Source organism: Acinonyx jubatus, chromosome D4, assembly GCF_027475565.1.
Source record: "Acinonyx jubatus isolate Ajub_Pintada_27869175 chromosome D4, VMU_Ajub_asm_v1.0, whole genome shotgun sequence".
NCBI lineage: Eukaryota > Metazoa > Chordata > Mammalia > Carnivora > Felidae > Acinonyx > Acinonyx jubatus.
In genome coordinates, this window is record NC_069391.1 from 76,409,465 (window position 1) to 76,427,628 (window position 18,164).

Consider the following 18,164-nt stretch of genomic DNA (forward strand, 5'->3'; position numbering starts at 1 on the left):
TAAACAGTATTTATGCGTGGGTATGACTATATGCCTGGTAGGCTGGTGTGGGAGGCCAAATCAGTGTCACAAGAAGTTGAGTTGGGTTTGCATTATATCTGCACTGCATCACAGGCTTCAACCTCTGCTAGCGGTTACCTGTTGTTACCTTGCATTTAGAGTAGAGGACAGGATACCAGAGGGCTTTTCCCAGTGTTCTTGCATGCTCTCTAGCGTTCAGCTGTGTCTGCATGCCTGTGCCATAAAGGAATCTTCACTACATGCTCCAGCGTCTTCCCCAGGGGTAGACTACTGGTCCTTGTGAGTCTGTGCTAAGTTCATGGTAGGGAAAACAGGAATTCTTGTAGTGTTGCCTCATTCTTAGGCAGGCTCTGTCACCCAGGCCTCGTCAGTGGGTTTTTCCTCAGCATTCCCATCCTCTTCCCATGTGTTTGTGGTTGGTCTTAAGCAGGAATATCCTGATTTTTGCTTCTACTTTTCCTCCGAGGATCTTTGCTCTTGTCCTAGGGATGAGAGACTTCTTCCTATCCCTTCCCTGAGGCGGGGGGTTTGCTTCTACACTTCCCCACAAAGAAATAATGTCTGTCCCTTCCAGCCTCCTGCCCTGCCCCAAGTCTTTGTCTGGAGCATCCAATGGAAGGCCATGAAAAAAAAATCTTATGTGCGCAAACATCCTTTGTGTAAGAGACTCCCAATTCTTCCAAACTGAGAGGCTAATCCACAATCGCCAAGAATGAAAACTTTCTGCAGATTTCTTAGCAGCTTATAAAGCAGCCACTTTTGACACAAAACTCCTACATCAAAGTCAAAGGAGAGTTTATAACTCAGAGCAATAGCACTAGCCAGAGTATTAATTTTGCACAGTACCCTGAGACCCAAATCACATAGAGGGACACAAGAGAGTTCTAGGTGACACCTGCACCAGCGTTGGGTTGCATCAGAGAACTTTGAGCTTAAGAATCCTTATTCTTTTAGGGTGGGCTAGCAGTAAGTGTGATTGACTTTTTGCCCTAGGAGAAGATACTATGCTAGACAGTAAACAAAACCTGCCCTTTGTTCTAGAAGGAGACACTGTCTCTCTCTTCCAAGCCTGTTCTCTGTACACGTATCCAAGAAAAGATAATCAGGAATACAGTTAGCCAGTACTTCTGCTTGTGAAATATGCTGAAATGGAAGAAAAAAAAAACAAACAAACATGGAAAACTGACTCCCAACAGAAGATTACAGAGGTCACAAGCTTTTAACTGTTGGCATAAAGGAACTTGTAACCCATACAAGTATCATTGACACTAAAATAATCTGAGGTGGCCCAAAGATGTGTCCCATATGCCCTCTACCCATGTTTCCTAATATCCCACCCAACTGACTATTAACAATCTTGTCCCAGGAACATTTTGTGTAATACCAAAAAAATGCAAATATACATGTGTGCACATATATGTACATCCTCTACTGTTTCCTTGGTTTTGGCCTATATACATATACATATATATTTTTTGACTTAATACATTTTGCCAATTGTTCTATATCCATACATATAAATTTACTCCATTTAATAAAATCTGCATGTCTGTATGTATAATACATACACACACACTTACATGCAATGCTACCAAGTAACATTTAGGTTGTTTTTAACTTTTTGCTACTCAGCACTATATTACAAGGAATAGCCTAGTACATACCGGCTTTGTGTCTATTCTCTGGACACATTTATACATCTGGTGTAAATTCCTGAAGGTGGCAGTGCATTTTTAAATTTTCACAGATGTCAGATGGCTCTCTTAAAAGGTTACACTTGAAAACAAGGAGCGTATCTGTTTCTCAATATCTTCATCAATACAACCTATTATTAAACATTTAAATGAATAATCTGATGTTGAAAACTGCATTAAAATCCTTTGAAATATGCAATGGTTTTTTTTGTGGGCTTTTTGTTTTTTTGCTTTCTCATTTGATTTTTCTGTTTTTGCTCTTCACTATCACAGGCTGCCCGGTAAGGAGGAAATAGAATGGAGATAGATAGACCTGGTCAGTATCCCAGCCTCACTATTTACTGTGTGGTCTTCAACTTTTTCATTCACCTCACATTTATTGAGAACCTGCATTGTGTCTGGAATGGCTTGATCCTGGGGATTCAGAGGTCAAAAGATAGTTTCTCCCACCAGAGCTTCCATAACAGAAAAAGATGTCAAACAAGTAATTACAAAACCAAAACCGAAACTAAAAACCCAAGTAATTACATAATTGTAAGAACTGAGCAGTAGGGACGTGCTGACTTAGAGAAGACTTCCCTAAAGAAATGATATTTGAGCTGAGACCTGAAGGAAAACCAGAACTTCTCAAACACAACGTACAAATACAATCAAGGATCCATATTTCATTTTTCAAGTGCTCCTGCCATCATCTTCATTTTCTTATACATAACCTAATTAATACAAAGAGGAAAACTGGTATTTTTCTAGTCTCTGGGAAAATTTATATAATTTCTTTACACTAGTTGAGTTCTTTCTTGAAAAAAATCAGGTATGTCATAGTCAGTGGTTTGCATATTACAAGGTTGATGACTCTCCTTTCATACATTATAAATATGTTAATTATGTATTAATACACCTTAATATATAAGATACTAATATATAATGAATAAATACAATCTACAACAAATGAGGAAACAGGCATATCTCCAAGTTAAAAGTCACACACAATATGACCCTAAAGTCAAAGTGAAATCTTATAGTAAGGCATTTTCGGCTTCCGGGCAAGATGGAATAATGGACTACATTTATCCTCCCACCTAAAACAACCCCAAACCTGAACACAACATATAAGACAACTGCCAACAAAGGACAGTGATTTCTGAGAGACAGGAAGCAAGCCTGGCAGTGTGCCTGAACTGAGGGCATGCAGTGGACGGTCCAGGGAAATCAAGACGGCTAGAGTTTGCGGGACTGAGGACCCGACAGGCGAAAACCACATACAGAGAACCTCTGAAGATCTGAGCACAGTCCCCTAGAGTACTGATCAGTACACGTGTGTGAGATAACTACCCAAGGCCAGAGAAAGAAGCACCAGGAAAGTAAAACTCGTAATACCTGGTATCCAAATAAGAATTACCACGTATACAGGGGCACCTGAGTGGCTCTGTGGGTTGAGCATCCGACTTTGGCTCAGGTCATGATCTCACAGTTGTAGAGTTCGAGCCCCACGTCGGGTTCTGTGCTGACAGCTCAGAGCCTGGAGCCTGCTTCACATTCTGTGTGTCTCTCTCTCTGCTCCTACCCTGGTTGTGCTCTATCAAAAATAAATAAAAATATTTAAAAAAAAAAAAAAGAATCACCACATATACAAAGAACAAGACAACACCCATAGAGAAAAGATCAACCAATGGAGACCAACCCAGAACCGACACAGATGTGAGAATTAACAGAGAAGGACATTAAAACAGTATAACTGTTCCATGTGTTCAAAGTTACTGAGATGTGTGTGAGACTTACACTGAACTTCTGGAGATGCTAAGTGCATTGGAATGAAAAACACAGTGTATGAGATTAACAGCAGAAAAGGCATGAGGGGAGAAAAGGTTAGCTTGAAATCACAGCAATGGAAACTAGAATGAAACACTAAGGGAGGAAAGGCCACGCTGGCTTTTTTTTTTTTTTTTTTTTTTTTTTTTTTTTGCTGTCCCAAGCTCACGCCAGGCACGATCTTGCTTTAGCACATTTGCATTTGTTACTACCTCTGCCTACAATCAGTCGCCATACATACTCAGCTCACCCCTTGATTTTCCTCAGGTCCCTGCTCAGAAGTCTTATCTGAGACACCCTCCTTGACAACCTAATATAACCTCCCCCATCCTTCTTAATCTGCTGCTTTTCCTCAGCACTTGACATAGGCACTTGTTTATTGTCTGTCTCCCTCGATGCAAGTGTCAGTGGGGGGAGTCACAAGACAGGGATGTTTTGTTTACTCTTGTAACTCTAGAATTTTCCCTGCTATAGCAGATGCTAGTTTTCAAAGAATAAGTTAAGGAGTGAGCATAAGTTTGTGAAGGGGTACAGTTATACTTCTGATACGAGTTCCTGGTTGGATGAATGATGGGATACAGGGCACACGAGGATGACTAGGAGATGCCTGTGAAACATCCAAGTGAAAACGAAGCATAGTCATTTGTTCAACAAAGAAGTACTGAGCACCTGATACAAGCCAGGCACTGTGCCAAGCACTTGAATATATCAGAAGTGAAAAAAACCCCAAAGAATCCTACCCTCAAGGAGCTTACTTTCTAGAGAGGGACACAATAAAAATAATAAATAAGCAAATTATGTAATAGATTGAAAGGTGATATGTGCTATGGGAAAATAAAAATCAGGCAAAGGGAACCTCAAGAGTCTCGGGCAGTGATGAGCCAGCTCCACTTTCAAATAGGGTGGTCAGGGCTGGACTCATTGGGAAGTGGCCAAGGGTCTAATGCTCTGGGGTGAGGTTTATCTGTTAAATTGGCAATAATATTTGCCACAGAGTTTTAAACGAGATATGTTGTTAGGAGGTCTGGCAAATACATAGCTGCTAAAAAATTTTAAACCACTTCCCCACCCTAAACCACTGTAAGGCTTTAATCAGTCTGAAACAGGCCAATTTTAAGATAAGCAGAGTAAGTTTGTGAGTGTGCATCCCTACTTTACCAAGAACACACTAAGAAAAGTTTCCTTCTTCGTTGCTTTGCTGTTACTAGTGATGAGTTCTGAGTCATTATCCAGAAGAAGTGCTGGGGAAAGAAATCAGAGAGCTGTTCATAGAATAGGAGAGAAAGAAGATCCTATTGGGTCAATACGAAAGTGCACCTGGACAGGGTGAGGAAGGGAGTGAAGGGCTGCGAGATTTCTGCTTTACATGAAGTGGTACAGTGTTGGCTTTAAGTAAATTGTGAAAAGTTAAAGATGTATACTGCAATCCTTAGAGCAACCATGGAAAATTCATATAAAGAGGGGTGCTGGGTGGCTTTGTCGGTTAAGTGTCTGACTTTTTTTTTTTTAGTTTTTTTTTAATATTTATTTATTATTGGGAGACTGAGCGTGAGCAGGGGAGAGAGAGGGAGAGAGAGAGGGAGACACAGAATCTGAAGCAGGTTCCACGCTCTGAGCTGTCAGCACACAGCCCGACGCGGGGCTCGAACTCACAAACTGTGAGACCATGACCTGAGCCAAAGTCGGACGCTTAACTGACTGAGCCACCCAGGCACCCCAAGTATCTGACTCTTGATTTTGGCTCAGGTCATGATCTCATGGTTCATCGTGACATTGAGCCCCGTGTTGGGCTCTGTGCTGACGTGCGGAGCCTGCTTGGGATTCTCTCACGCTCTCTGCTCCTCCCCCATTCATCTTGAGCATGCTCTCTCTTGAAATAAATAAAAGAAAAATCATCTTAGAAAATTCATACAAAGAGGTAGAGGTGAAATGTTGATAGATTAAATTAAAATCAAATTCAAAACAATACTGAATTAATCCAAAAGAGGTCTGGAAAGGAGGTACAGTCAAAAAAGAAAGGGACCAGACCTAAATCCAGTCATAGCAATAATTTATATCAAGTGTTAAAGCATTAAACATTCCAATTAAAATACAGAAACTGTCAGAATGTCAGAAAAGCAAGATCTAACTATATACGTTGTCTCCAAGAGATAAGATGCAGATAAACTGAAAGTAAATGGATGGAAAGAAAAGATGTACTATGCAAATAGTACGCATAAGAGGGCTGCAATGGCTATAAAATCATAGTAAGATGACTTCAACATGAAGAGCATTACCAGAGATAGGGATATTTCATTAAGAACAAAGGGTTAATGCATCAGAGACAAAACAATCATAGTATGTGTGTGCCTAATAACAGGGCTTTAAAATATATAGACAAAAACTGATAGAACTAAAGGGAGAAACATAAAAATCTACTGTGATAGTTGGGTATTTTAATACCTATTTCTTAGCAATTAATAGAACATTGAGATCAAAAAGCACCCCCAAAACAAACAAAAAAACCCCAAATCTGTTCAGACATATAATATCTGAGAAACACTATCAAACACCTTAACCTAAGTGACATTTATAGAACACTATGCCCAATGCCTGCACGATATATGTTCTTTTTCAAGAGCACATGTACATGCACCATGATAATTTATATGTTGTGTCCTAAAATATATCTCAACAAATTTAAACGTATTAAAAACACACAGATAATGTATTAAATGGGAAAGGAATTAAAACTAGAAACCAGTAAGAAAAAGATATTTTGGAAAACCTCTGAGACTTGGAAAGTTAACACAAATAATCCATAGGTCAAAAAAGAAATCAGGGAATATAGGGTACAGCACAGGGAATACAGCCAATAATTTTGTAATTACTTTGTATGGTGACAGTAACCAGAGTTACCACGGGGATCATTTCATAATATATAAAACGATCGAATCGCTAGGATATACACCTGAAAACAGGATATGGTATGTCAATTATACTTCAATTAAAAAAAAAATCATGAACAAGTATGTTCACAGCACACTATTTCTATAAAAACACTCAAAATGTTTACCAATAGAGTGGATTCATCCATGGTGCCTGGGTGGCTCATCAGTCTGGTTCAGTGCCCGACTCTTGATTTTGGCTCAGGTCATGATCTCAGTTTGTGATATAGAGCCCCCCACATTGGGCTCCACACTGGATGTAGACCAGGCTTAAAATTCTCTCTCTCCCTCCCTCTGCCCCTCCCCAACTTGAGCATGCGTTCTGTCTGGGGTGGGGGGAGGGGAGAGTGGATTCACCTGATGGAATACCATACTCAATATAAATGAATGAAATACAATTACATGCATAAACATATAAAATAAGGAAAACAGGAAAGCAAACAACTCCATATTTTAAGTGGGCAAAAGATCTGAATATTTTACAAAGAAGAGATACAGATAGCAAATAACCACTTAAAAGACGCTCAACATCATTGGTCATTAGGGAAATGTAAATTAAAACTACAATGAGATACATACACGAGATACCTATTTAGAAAGACTAAAATTGAAGTCTGACCATACTAATTGTTGGAGGGCATGGGTAGGAACTGGAACTCTCATATACTCTTTTCAAGAGAAGAGAATGCCTATGTGCGTACAAAGCCTAATACACACATGTTCTCAGCAGCTTTATCTGCATAGCCCCAAACTGGTAGCAACCACATGTTCATTACCAGGTGAATGGAGACACAAACTGTGCTATAGCCACATAATGGAAAAGTACTGGGTAAAAAAAAAAAGGGGAATGAGTATCTGATAACGTGAATGAATCTCAGAATAATTGTGCCAAAGGAAGCCAAACAAAAACAGTACATACCATATGATTCCATTTATGTAAAACTCTAGAAAAATGCAAATTAATCTACAATGACAGAAAGTAAAGTAGTGGTTACATTCCCCCGGGGAGGAGGGAGGAATTACGAAAGGGTCAATGGAAACTTTTGGGGGTGGTGGACATGTGCATTATCTTAACTGTGGCTATGGTTTCACACAAAAACTCAGCAAACATTTGAAATATATGCATTTTATTTTATGTCAATTAGGGCTCACTTAAGTGTTAAAAAGCCAGCAAAAATTAAAAATGTTATTTAAGAACACAAATACAGATGGGAAAAATTACAAAGTAAAGCAAAGAAATGGTCAATTCAAAATTCAAAACAGCAATTACCTGGCGTAGAGGGAGGACAGGGAGAAAGGTGTCAGCGGGACAGGCATGTAGGGACCTTGACATGTTCTGGTGAAAGCAATATTCTATACATGAAACTGGGTGCTGGACAGCTTATTATCATTCTTTTAACTGCATGTGTTTTACGCCACCTTTTGTATATATGATCTATTCCACAATTTAGAAAAACACAGAGCCTGTGGTGAGGACCACGAAGGAAAGAACCTGTATTAGCTAAACTGCACTTTTGTGGGCAGGACACCATCAAAACCTTTTCAATAAAATTAAGCTCCTTCGTATCAGATAGGTGTGATCTGATCTTTGAGACAGATAGGTTATCAATTTCAAAGAAGGAATGGAAAGATCACACTGAAAAGCTATTGTTTAACACCCTAACTTGTTAACATTTCTGTACATATTAACTAAGTAGTTGCCAGGGCACCTAGGTGGCTCAGTAGGTTAAGCATCCGACTTCAGCTCAGGTCATGATCTCAGTCTGTGGGTTTGAGCCCTGCATCAGGTTCTCTGCTGTCAGCAGGGATTCTGCTTCCGATCCGCTGTCCCCTTCTCTCTCTGCCAAAAATAAATACACATTAAACAAACAAACAAACAAAAAGCGAGTCGTTGCTTATCTTGTCACAACCTTGAGGCTTAGGGACACAGGCTAAATAATATATAGGATAAGTACTTTCTGATGGGGCTCTAGGGAAATGGTGAGGTTGGGAGCTGATAGCCAAGAAAAAATTCTTAGAGATGTCTTTGGTGCAAAAAGATGATTTTATTAAAGCACGGGGACAGGACCCATGGGCAGAAAGAGCTGCACTGGGGTTGTGAAGAGTTATATGCTATGGAGCTGGGGAGGTAAAGTCAAGACAGAAGTTTCTTCAAGAGATTTCCATATGCTAAACACTCACAGATTACTGGAGGCCTAACTATTGTCAAGCTAAGGTTGTTTTCGCCTCTAGCAAATCATTAACATTAACACGTTAAGAGTTCCTGGAGAAAACTCTGCCTGCCTCAAGTATTTGTCAATGGGTTACAGGTTATAAGGAAATTCCATTTTATTTGCCATTTCCTTCTCATCTTTGTTTCCCCACATCACCATGATGTTGGGGCTCCGGAAACGACAGTTTCTGGAGATTAGGCTATTGTTAAGATTACCTTTTTCTTGCAATTTACTAAGATATTTGTAAACTGCTGGAGACGCTCTCAGTTAACCGTTTGCTTTCTGTCCTTACCTTTGTACTTGGGCAGCCAGGAGTGCCTGAGGAATGTCATACTTATCCCACCTGGGTGGGGGAGGAGGGAGATGTGTGTGACCTATGCTAGCTTGTGTTTGGCCCTCAGGTCTTATGATCCCTCGTCACTTACCAGTTAGAGTACAATTATCTTCCTTGCACTTTCTCTAAAAGATCATGTAGCTTCTCCCCTCAAAACACTTATGCACGGTTTTCTTCCTCACATTGTTTTACTCTTTCTTAACCACTAAAATACAAGCCATAGTAAACGCGCTGCTCTCAGCTCCCTCACTTTGCTTGGTTACAACTTCTGCTGCCAGGAAGGTCTTGGAATCTCACTTCCGATCATCGCTCGGAGTAACAAGGGAACTGTGCGCTACCCACATCATTTTAAGAGCCAAATAATTTTAGGCTTCGGTTGGAAAAGCAAAGAGCTGTGCTCCAGGCTTGGGCTCTAGGGTGAGCTATTTTAGGTGAGCGGCACATCTCCTCAACAACTTCATCAATGAATTTTTAATCAGAACAGCTTCGAAGAATGTGGTGCCTTACTTCACTTTCCAGGACAGCCACTGAAAAATACACACTTCGTTGGGTTTTGTTCTGCTTTGTTTTTGCGCGTTGGCTTGGGCCCGACCGCTGTCAAGCGAAGTCCGCCTCCAAAAATCACTTAACGTGGCGCCAGACTCCTAACACAAGTTTGCTAAAAGTCTGTACCTCCTGGAGGTGATTTTAACCTCCTGGAGGAGTCCCCGAAGCCATGACTCCAGGAAGGGAATACCAACAAATACGTCTTAAAGGTCTTGAACCTACCCCGCTTTACCGAGTTCGGGATTTGCAGAACCACGCCCCATCTAAGAGGAACCAAGGTCGCGCCCTCCGCGGACACCGCCGCTGGGCCTTTAATAAAGCCGCGGCCGCCTTCCCGCCTCCCCCCGGGGCGCGCACTTCCGGCCGCGGGGGCGTTCGGGAGCGCGCCCCGCGAGCCTCCACCAACCAGCGGCTCCGCCTGGCAGGCGCGAGTACGCGCGCGCACATTTGTGCGCAGGTTCGAATCTCCGCCGTTTCGCGGTTGCTCCCCAACGTCCGGCAGCACCGCGGCGGCCGCGAGGGCAGCTCGCGGGCTGCGCTGGGACCGGCCGCCCCGCCCCCTCCGCACGCCCCACCTGCCCGCCGCCGGCTCGCCCGGAGCAGGTCCTCGCCCCCCGTCGCGCGCTCCGCCCTCGCCCTTCGCCCCCGGAGCTCTCCGCGCTCGGCCTCCCGCGCCGGGCGGGCTCCGCCCGGGGCTCCGGGGCCCATGGCCAAGCGGCGTGCGGCCGAGCCGCTGACGTTCCACGTGCCTTGGAAGCGGCTCCTGCTCTGCGACTTCCCCGAGGAGCCGCCGCCGCCGCCGCTCTGGATCCCGCCGCCGGGGGCCTCGCATCCCGGGCAGCCCGTCGGCGTCCCGGAGCCGCCCCGAAAGCGCAAAATCGACGCGGGGGCTATGACTGAGGCTTCAGCTTCGCCCAGCAAGCGCCGCGACGGCGGGGACACCAGCGTTCCGGGCGGCGTGGAGCGTGAGGGCCAAGGCCTGGAGACGGGCGAGCCGCAGTTGCTGCAGCCTCCCGTGCGGCCCCGCGGGCCGGGGGAGGAGCCCCGGGGCGCCCGGCCCCCGAGGGGCGGTGGCGACGACGGGGCGGGGCGCACGGAGCCCCCACGGGGAGACTGGGGGGCCGCACCGCGCCAGGTAGGGGCTGGGGACCGGCTGAGCGCTCCAGAGGGCGGGAGGGATGAGGAGAGAGGGGCTCACCCTTTACGCACTCATGGCACGCCCCGGGAAGAAACAGATTGTTCCCCTCTTGACTCGAGTTCATCAAGAAGCCCCAAAAGGCGAAAAGCCGGGAACCCTAGGGCAGGAAGGACGTGGACTCCCAGACTACCCACCAAGGGCCTCAGAGCCCTTGGCCCCTTGGCAGCGTTTTGGGAGAGTCGTGTGGGCTTGCACCTTTAGTGCCTGTGGTGTGGAAGAGGGAAGCAGGAGCGTGGGTCACGACGGACTAGAGCCTGATGAAGACCTTGACCGTGAACCGCGATAGGTCAGCTCAACGACAAATGGAGAAAGGGTAGCGCGCCTTCCTTGGCTTAATGATGATTTCTTCTAGAATTCGTGGTAGATTTCTTTCTAAGGAGGGTGATCAATGTGGTCTTCATCAGTTGGATGGTCTGTAGGCATAGTACAGCGCTTGTGGTAGAGAGGAAGGGCCTCCCTGCCTTGGGAACAGGCATTTAAAAACTCAGTGTTAAATCGGATTTTTAAAAAAAGGATCATTGTTGAAAATTAATTTGGGCCCTAAAGTAAAACGTATATGAGGATCATATATAAGAGTTCCTATTCTTTGGGAAACGAGCCTGCCCCATCTCTGAGCCTGAGATTTGATTTGTCTCGAAGTTCACCGTGTGAGACAGCTGAACCCTTGAAATGTGACTAATCCAAATTGATGTGTGCTGTTAAGTGTAAAAAAACACTCTAGATTTCGAAGGTCTCAAAAATTTTTATATTGATTGCACATTGAAAGGACTTGAAGATACTGGATTGGATAAAATGTATTAAAATTTACCTGTTTCCCTTTTTTAATACAGCCACTAGAAAAATTTAAATTGTGCTTGTGGCCTGCATTACATATTTATGAGACTGCTTTGGTTTATACTTAGGAATTCGGGCTGCATTTTGGCAGTTCTGGATTGACTTACCAGGAGCTTTGGGAATAGAAGTACCAAGTGTAGGGCTTAGAATTCACCAAACTCTTTCCAAGCACTACATCATAGTATTCACCTCACCTTTTTCCATTGTGTTCAGTATCTCTTGCAGAATTAACCAAATGCCTTTGCTGGGGAAAAAAAAAAAAAAAAGGTAAATTGAGGTTCCTTTGGCATGCCTTCTTGGTGGAAAAACCTAATAAAATAATGAGAATTTTATAGTTGGGAAAGAACTTTTTCTCTAGTTGTGAGAAATCATCCTTCAGATAATAATGGACATTTCTGGTTGAAATTCTAAATTGTAAATATTCCCATCCCCAGTTTTCTTGGAATTTAGAAAACATGAGGTTTAGGAGGTTTTTTTTTTTTAGACTTTTTTCTTTAGATTGCTTTTGGATATTCAAAATCCGCTTACTTAAAACTGAATGATAGCACTTATGTTTTGAAAACAGAATAATTAGAGTTTCCAGTTGTATTGTGTGTGTTGACAATGGCAAAATCTAAGAAAACAAACCCAGGATGATAATTATCCAGATCTATTTGATCTGAGGGTAAGTAGTGTGTAGCTTGAAAACTTTTACTCTTCGGACCATTTTGGTACCCCACCCGTATATAGGGTTGTCTTCCCTACCAGAGTATACTCACTGAAGTATGCCACAGATTGATAAGAAGGAAATAGGGAAATTATAGGTAGAGGAAAATTTTTGAGTAGGCTGACTCACCTTAGAATCTCTTAGACACAGCTGTATCTTCTACAGCGATGACTACATCTGACAGCTCTTTGCTTCCCAGTCACTACAGGCCCATGGCAAGGACTAAGCTTGGCCATGGGGTACCTTCTTCACCAAGACAATCCCTGTTCCCTTTTCTTTTGGCTAAAGCCTCGTGTTTCTTCCTTTTGTTAGTTCTGTTCCATGAGCTTCTTGTCTTCTGCAAATTTAAGAGAGGGACATGTTTTCTCCAGTTCCTCTCTTTCCTTCCTGCTTCTAAAGATGCAGGTTTTTTGTTGTTTTTTTTTGTTTGTTTTTTGTTTTTTGTCTTTTAAGGGATTTACAGCTAATTACCAAGATACACGGTATAACAGAAACATGGAGAAGTTAAAAAGGCTTTTCAATTCATGCAGTAAATGTCTCCCTGGTTCCTAGCACTCAGTAGAGCGTAAGTCCCTACCTTCACCCTTGGGATCTTATTTAGGAAAAGTTTTCTCAAATATGTCCTTTCTACGTTGAAGATTTAATTTAGGCAGAATAAAGATACCTTTTTTCTGTCCTAGAACCTCAGTATTTTTTGAGTTGTCTCATGTTTTTTTGTTGTGTTGGCTTTTTTCCTAGGTGTTTTTTTTTGTTTAGTTTTGGTTTTTTTAACCAGAGAAGTAAAAACCAGATATTACTTCATTAAATATTTGTGTTTTGTCATGATCGTGTCACTTCGTGCAGATTCATTTGCTCTGTCTGCTGATCCTCACTGGTAGTTACTTTTAATGGAAAGTAAGCAGAAATGTTTTCTTCCTCTTCTTAGGAAGACAATAATGAATGATTCATAGGTTTCTTGGGATATAATATGTAGCCATGTTGAGCTATTACAGTACTAGCCCTTAATTTGAAAATGAGTCCTGCATCTCACCGATGAGGAAACAGACTTCGATCAAAGTCAGAGTTAGTGGATGGCGGAGTTATCTTGCAAACCCAGGTCTGTCTGGTGGCAAAGTTTGTGCTGTCCGCTAGTAGGTTACACTGATGTCCTTAAAAGATCTTTTTTGGGCCCATGTTTATAAGTAGGTAATTTGGACGGTAGATTTTTTTCAAAAAGGCAAAGATACAACCCTTGTTTTTTAACCCTGTTTGTGTATCAAAATGAATTGGGGGGGGCATCCTTTGAATTACTGCAATTTTTTTTTTTTTTAATCCCTGTGTAAAGAAATTCCAGAGACACTCTTAATTCTCTAGGTTTTAGTGTCTAAGATTTCCTTTTAGGCCTGTGTGGTCCAGTAAAGTAACTAGCCACATGTGGCTATCAAGCATTGAAATGTGGCTAGTCTGAATAGTGCTGTAAGTATAAAATACTCACCAGATTGTGAAAACTTAGTATGACAAAAAGAACGTGAAATATCGCATTCATTTTTAAAAATACTGACTACACATTGAAATAATATTTTGGATATATAAGGTCAAATAAAATATTGTTAAGAGAATTTCACTTTTTTTACTTTTTAAAATTACTTATGTGGCTCTCATACTTCTGATGGTTAGTGCTGTTACAACAAGCATGAGCCTAAAGTAAAAACACAACCTGGTAGAATAGATATATAAATATTCATCTGGGCACAGTGTTAACCTTCAAAATGTTCACCATGGAAGCCTGTATATAATTCCAGTGCTGCTTCCTTGCACAAAGTATTTTGGGGATGCTTTTCACATTTTGTGTCAATCTTGAACTTCATTGGAATGTCAGCTTCACTTCATAGTTACTTGAAACAATTTTATAGCCATTCAATCTGTTGAATTTTAAAGGAGCCAGCACTCAACTTGGATTTATCAACGTTGATTTATTGATTTAAAAGTCATGCCTTCGGGGCGTCTGGGTGGCTCAGTCCATTGAACATCTGACTCTTGATTTTGGCTCAGGTCAGCATGCCAGGGTCTTGGGATCAAGCCCCGCATCAGGCTTTGGACTGAGTGTGGAGCCTCCTTAAGATGCTCTGTCTCTTTGCCTCTCTCCCCCACTCTCTCTCTCTTTATAAAATAACATTAAAATTAAAAAGTCCTGCCTTGCACCGAATCTTGTATCTTTGATAAAATAATCAGTTTAAGATTTTCTCGTTATTTAGCATGTTTATAATCTAAAACTTCTTGGCAAGTTTTCAAAATATTTTAGCCTATGTAAAGTCAATCACTTAAAATACCAAGCCTCAGGGGAAAGATGAAAAAATAAATTTTAAGGTATATTTGTATTTTTAAAACAAGTTTTGTTCCTCACTGAAAGATAAAAATAAATTTATGAAAAAAAATTTTTTTTAATGACTTAAAAAAAAGAGAAAGAAAAAAAATTATGACATTTTCCAACATTTTCTTTGGTTGAAAAATGGAAGACAATTATCAAGAAGATGCTCTTGGAAGACATTCTTTTAAAGTTAAACTACTAACAAAATATTTTCACAAATCCATGAGTATGAAAATGCACAGAGTTGACTGAGCCCATTGAAGTACTTTGATTAGGCAGAATTAAAAATGTACATTTGTTGAAGATGCGAAGTAAAAGACCCAAAATCTTCATGTGAGTTTGCTTTTAAAACAAAATTTGTTTCCTGGGGGGGAAAAGTAACTTTTTCATACACCGCTGCTGTCCCTTCATCTCTTTCTTTTTTCCCTAAAGCTCAATGAAGAATTCTGGCAGTATAACACCTTCCAGTACTGGAGGAATCCCCTGCCACCTATTGATCTGGCAGACCTTGAAGACATCAGCGAAGGCAGCCTGCGGGAAGCAAGGCTTCAGGGCAAGAACGAAGTGGTTGAGATCGACATGGAGTCCTGACACAAGCACCTGAAGAATAGGTCTTTCGGCTTCGGCCTTTGAGGCGACCTCTCAAGTGAATTTGCATATTCTTAAGGAGAAAAGTTATTTTCCATACTTGATGCGATACCATTCCCAAACCTGAAAAATGAGGAAGAGTTGTTTTAAAGATAAATGCCTGTGGTCACTACTGAAACTCCCAAGAGGGATTTGTCAAGGATCTAGTGCAGTTAGAGGGGAAGTATTTTATATATGTACTCTCAAAGAAAAATTTATGTTTAGGTTCTAAATTTGAAAATATTGGTCTTCTAAAAAAGAATTCTGACAGTTTTAGAAACAGGTGGGAAATGCTCAAATGTTCCTCTTGTCTGTACCAAAAAGTTAATTTGTGGTACATGAAATGAATATTGTTTTTTACCTGTTATTAATAAAATGCTTTCTAGTACATCGTATCGACTCTTCTTAGTTGAACAAATAACTGACTTAAACATCTATGCAAACTTAAAGTGCGGGGGACTCTTCAAGGTGGTATAGTTTTAAAAGAACTTTCTAAATGTAAAGTGTAACATAGAATTTCAATTTGGGGAGCATGTTTGCATAGCTTCCAGTATTTGATATTTGTTTAACTCTACTCTGGGGAATCAAAAATGGATAGAGAACAATGAGAAGTGAAGAGGTTCTTCCCTCCCCCTTTTCCCAGGTTAAGAGGAAAGAAATTTAGTGGTATTAATTTCTTGGCTTTGAGTTGCTTTGAGGGCACGGTTTTTATTGCTTATTGCTTCAGACTTACAGTTCTCAACACTGGCAACACTTCAGAAATCTTTGCCTGAGTAGCACTCAAGAGATTCCCGTTTAACTGTCTGAGACGGGCCTTGGGTATAGCTGTTTTTTTAGGCACCAATCCTCCTCCTTTTCCCCAATCCTAATATGCCGACAGCTTTGAGAACCACTAAACTGATGGTAGTTTTTCCTGTTTAAAGGAGATAACATTTGACGTGAAACAGCACCTCTTAATTAGCTTTGTTTTTATTTCACTCTACTGATGGATTTGTTACAAGTAACTTATTGTGTTGTTATTACTATTTCATTGTTAAAAAAATAAAGTAAGCAGTTTGTGTTTGAGTTGAGTATCAATGATTAAGTTAATTAACTTTTGTACTACATCCAGAATGTTGGCTTTGTAATAGAGTAACCCGTCCTTGTATATTTTTTTGTTGTTAATGACAGTAGATCCCAAATTGAGAAAGAATGATAAATGCCAATGAGAGAAAGAGAACGTTTTGTGTATACTGTAGGATTTAAGTATGAGTTGACATTAATAAGAATATCCTAGAACAAAAGACATGTATTGTAGTTAAAAGTTAAGCCTTTGGAGTCAGACCTGGTTCAAGGGCTTGTACTGCCACTTTCTACCTATGTAACGCTAAGCGAGTTATTTTTCATCGCCAAGCCCTAGGTTCCTTAACTGTAAAATGAGAAACAATAAATAGTATCTACCTCAAAAGAGGCTATGTGTGTTGTCAAGCAATGGACTAAGTACTTCACCCACATCTTGTTTAATTCTCATAATAACCTTACTGTAGGTACAAAACAGTAGTTAGAATAAATGTACTTTTTGTAGTTATGCTTCATTCTACTTTAAATTGCCACTAGAAGTTTCACGGTAAGAATTGGAATTGAGATAGTAAGCATGGCAAGCTAGTGCGGGAAGCAGTTAAATTACTGTGGAAAAAAGGAAAATGGTAAACTTTCTTCCCCTTCTGTTTGGCCTGAGCGTAAGGAAGGTGTCCATTTTTGTTCACTACTCTTCCTGGTGCCCAGAACAGTGTGTGTCACATAATAGATAGTCCATAGAAATTGCACAAGCAAATTAGTGATCTTACCTATTGACAGGAAGGTTAATGCCAGCAGTTTTCTAGAAACATATCTTACAAAGCTAGGCATTCTACCGAAGAAGTGCATACAAAAGATGTGTTGCAGAGATCAAATAATAAAACGCTGGAAACATAAAAACTGAGACAAGTCCAGCTAATGAACTACAGGAGGTGGTCATTTACTTTAATGAGAAATTTCATAGGATATTACATTGCAGGTTTGTGAATGGGAGATTCAAAGTGTACCTCAGACGGGGTCCTGGCTGACTCTGTTGGTAGAGCTATGTGACTCTTGATCCCAGGGTTGTGGTTCAAGCCCTACCATAGGTGTAAAACTTACTTAGAAAATGAGTAGCTCAGACAACTTTTTTGAGCATTGTGTGTCAACATACAAAACTAATGTAAAGAGATTCAGGGAAAATATTTGCTGTCAATATGTTGAAGGCTGAACATTTAAAAAAATTTTTTTTTTTTTTTTTAGTGTTTATTTTTGAGAGAGAGAGAGAAAGACAGAGTCCAAGCTGGGGAGGGGCAGAGAGAGAGGGAGACACAAAATCTGAAGCAGGCTCCAGGCTCTGAGCTGTCAGCCCAGAGCCCGATGTCGGGCCCAAACCCACAAACTGCGAGATCATGACCTGAGCCGAAGTCAGATGCCCAACCAACTGAGCCACCCAGGCGCCCCGAAGGCTGAACATTTTTATACAGGTATATATATACTTCAAGCATTTCAACATGTTTGATATGTAAAATATGAATTTATATGTAAAGATGTATACATACATACCCATACATATATATGTATATATAGAGAGAACAGATTTGAAATAACTACATCCTTTTAGAAAAAAATTTTTATTAACTCCAGATAATTTGGCAAAATTGCATGGTGGGTAAATTAAGATGAAAATTTAAAGGTAGATTTTTTTTTTTCAGGTTATATACACTTCACCCAGATTCCCTAGTATAACATCTTACCACAGTACAATTATGAAAATGAGGAAATTAAAGTTAATATAATTCTATAATGCTAGTATGAGGACGCGGAAAGAGTGACTTCCGACAGTTCTTAAAAGATAGAAGTAAAAAATGTA

General features: G+C 40.9%; 2 protein-coding genes across 3 annotated transcripts in view; both read left to right on the forward strand.

The window, feature by feature from the left end:
* Positions 1–9,911: 9,911 nt before the first annotated feature.
* Positions 9,912–15,644, forward strand: CD4H9orf40 (chromosome D4 C9orf40 homolog). The gene is made up of 2 exons (XM_027041027.2): positions 9,912–10,679; positions 15,062–15,644. The coding sequence occupies exons 1-2, from the start codon at positions 10,251–10,253 to the stop codon at positions 15,218–15,220; spliced, it is 588 nt and encodes a 195-aa protein (XP_026896828.2). The 5' UTR covers positions 9,912–10,250; the 3' UTR covers positions 15,221–15,644.
* A 153-nt stretch (positions 15,645–15,797) lies between these two features.
* TRPM6 (transient receptor potential cation channel subfamily M member 6) overlaps positions 15,798–18,164 on the forward strand; it is a 199,046-nt gene continuing 196,679 nt past the window's right edge. The window contains exons 1-2 of one of the 2 annotated variants that reach the window (XM_053205268.1): positions 15,798–16,941; positions 17,555–17,778. The gene's annotated coding sequence lies outside the window, so the exon portion shown is untranslated. Of the gene's footprint in view, positions 17,779–18,164 lie in introns of both variants that reach the window. The other variant, XM_053205267.1, reaches the window with a different exon arrangement.

Coding starts and splice junctions, on each gene's coding strand:
- CD4H9orf40 (XM_027041027.2), top strand. CDS start 10,251: ATGGCCAAGCGGCGTGCGGCCGAGCCGCTGACGTTCCACGTGCCTTGG. Junction 10,680..15,061: donor GGGGGGCCGCACCGCGCCAG/GTAGGGGCTGGG, acceptor TTTTCCCTAAAG/CTCAATGAAGAATTCTGGCA.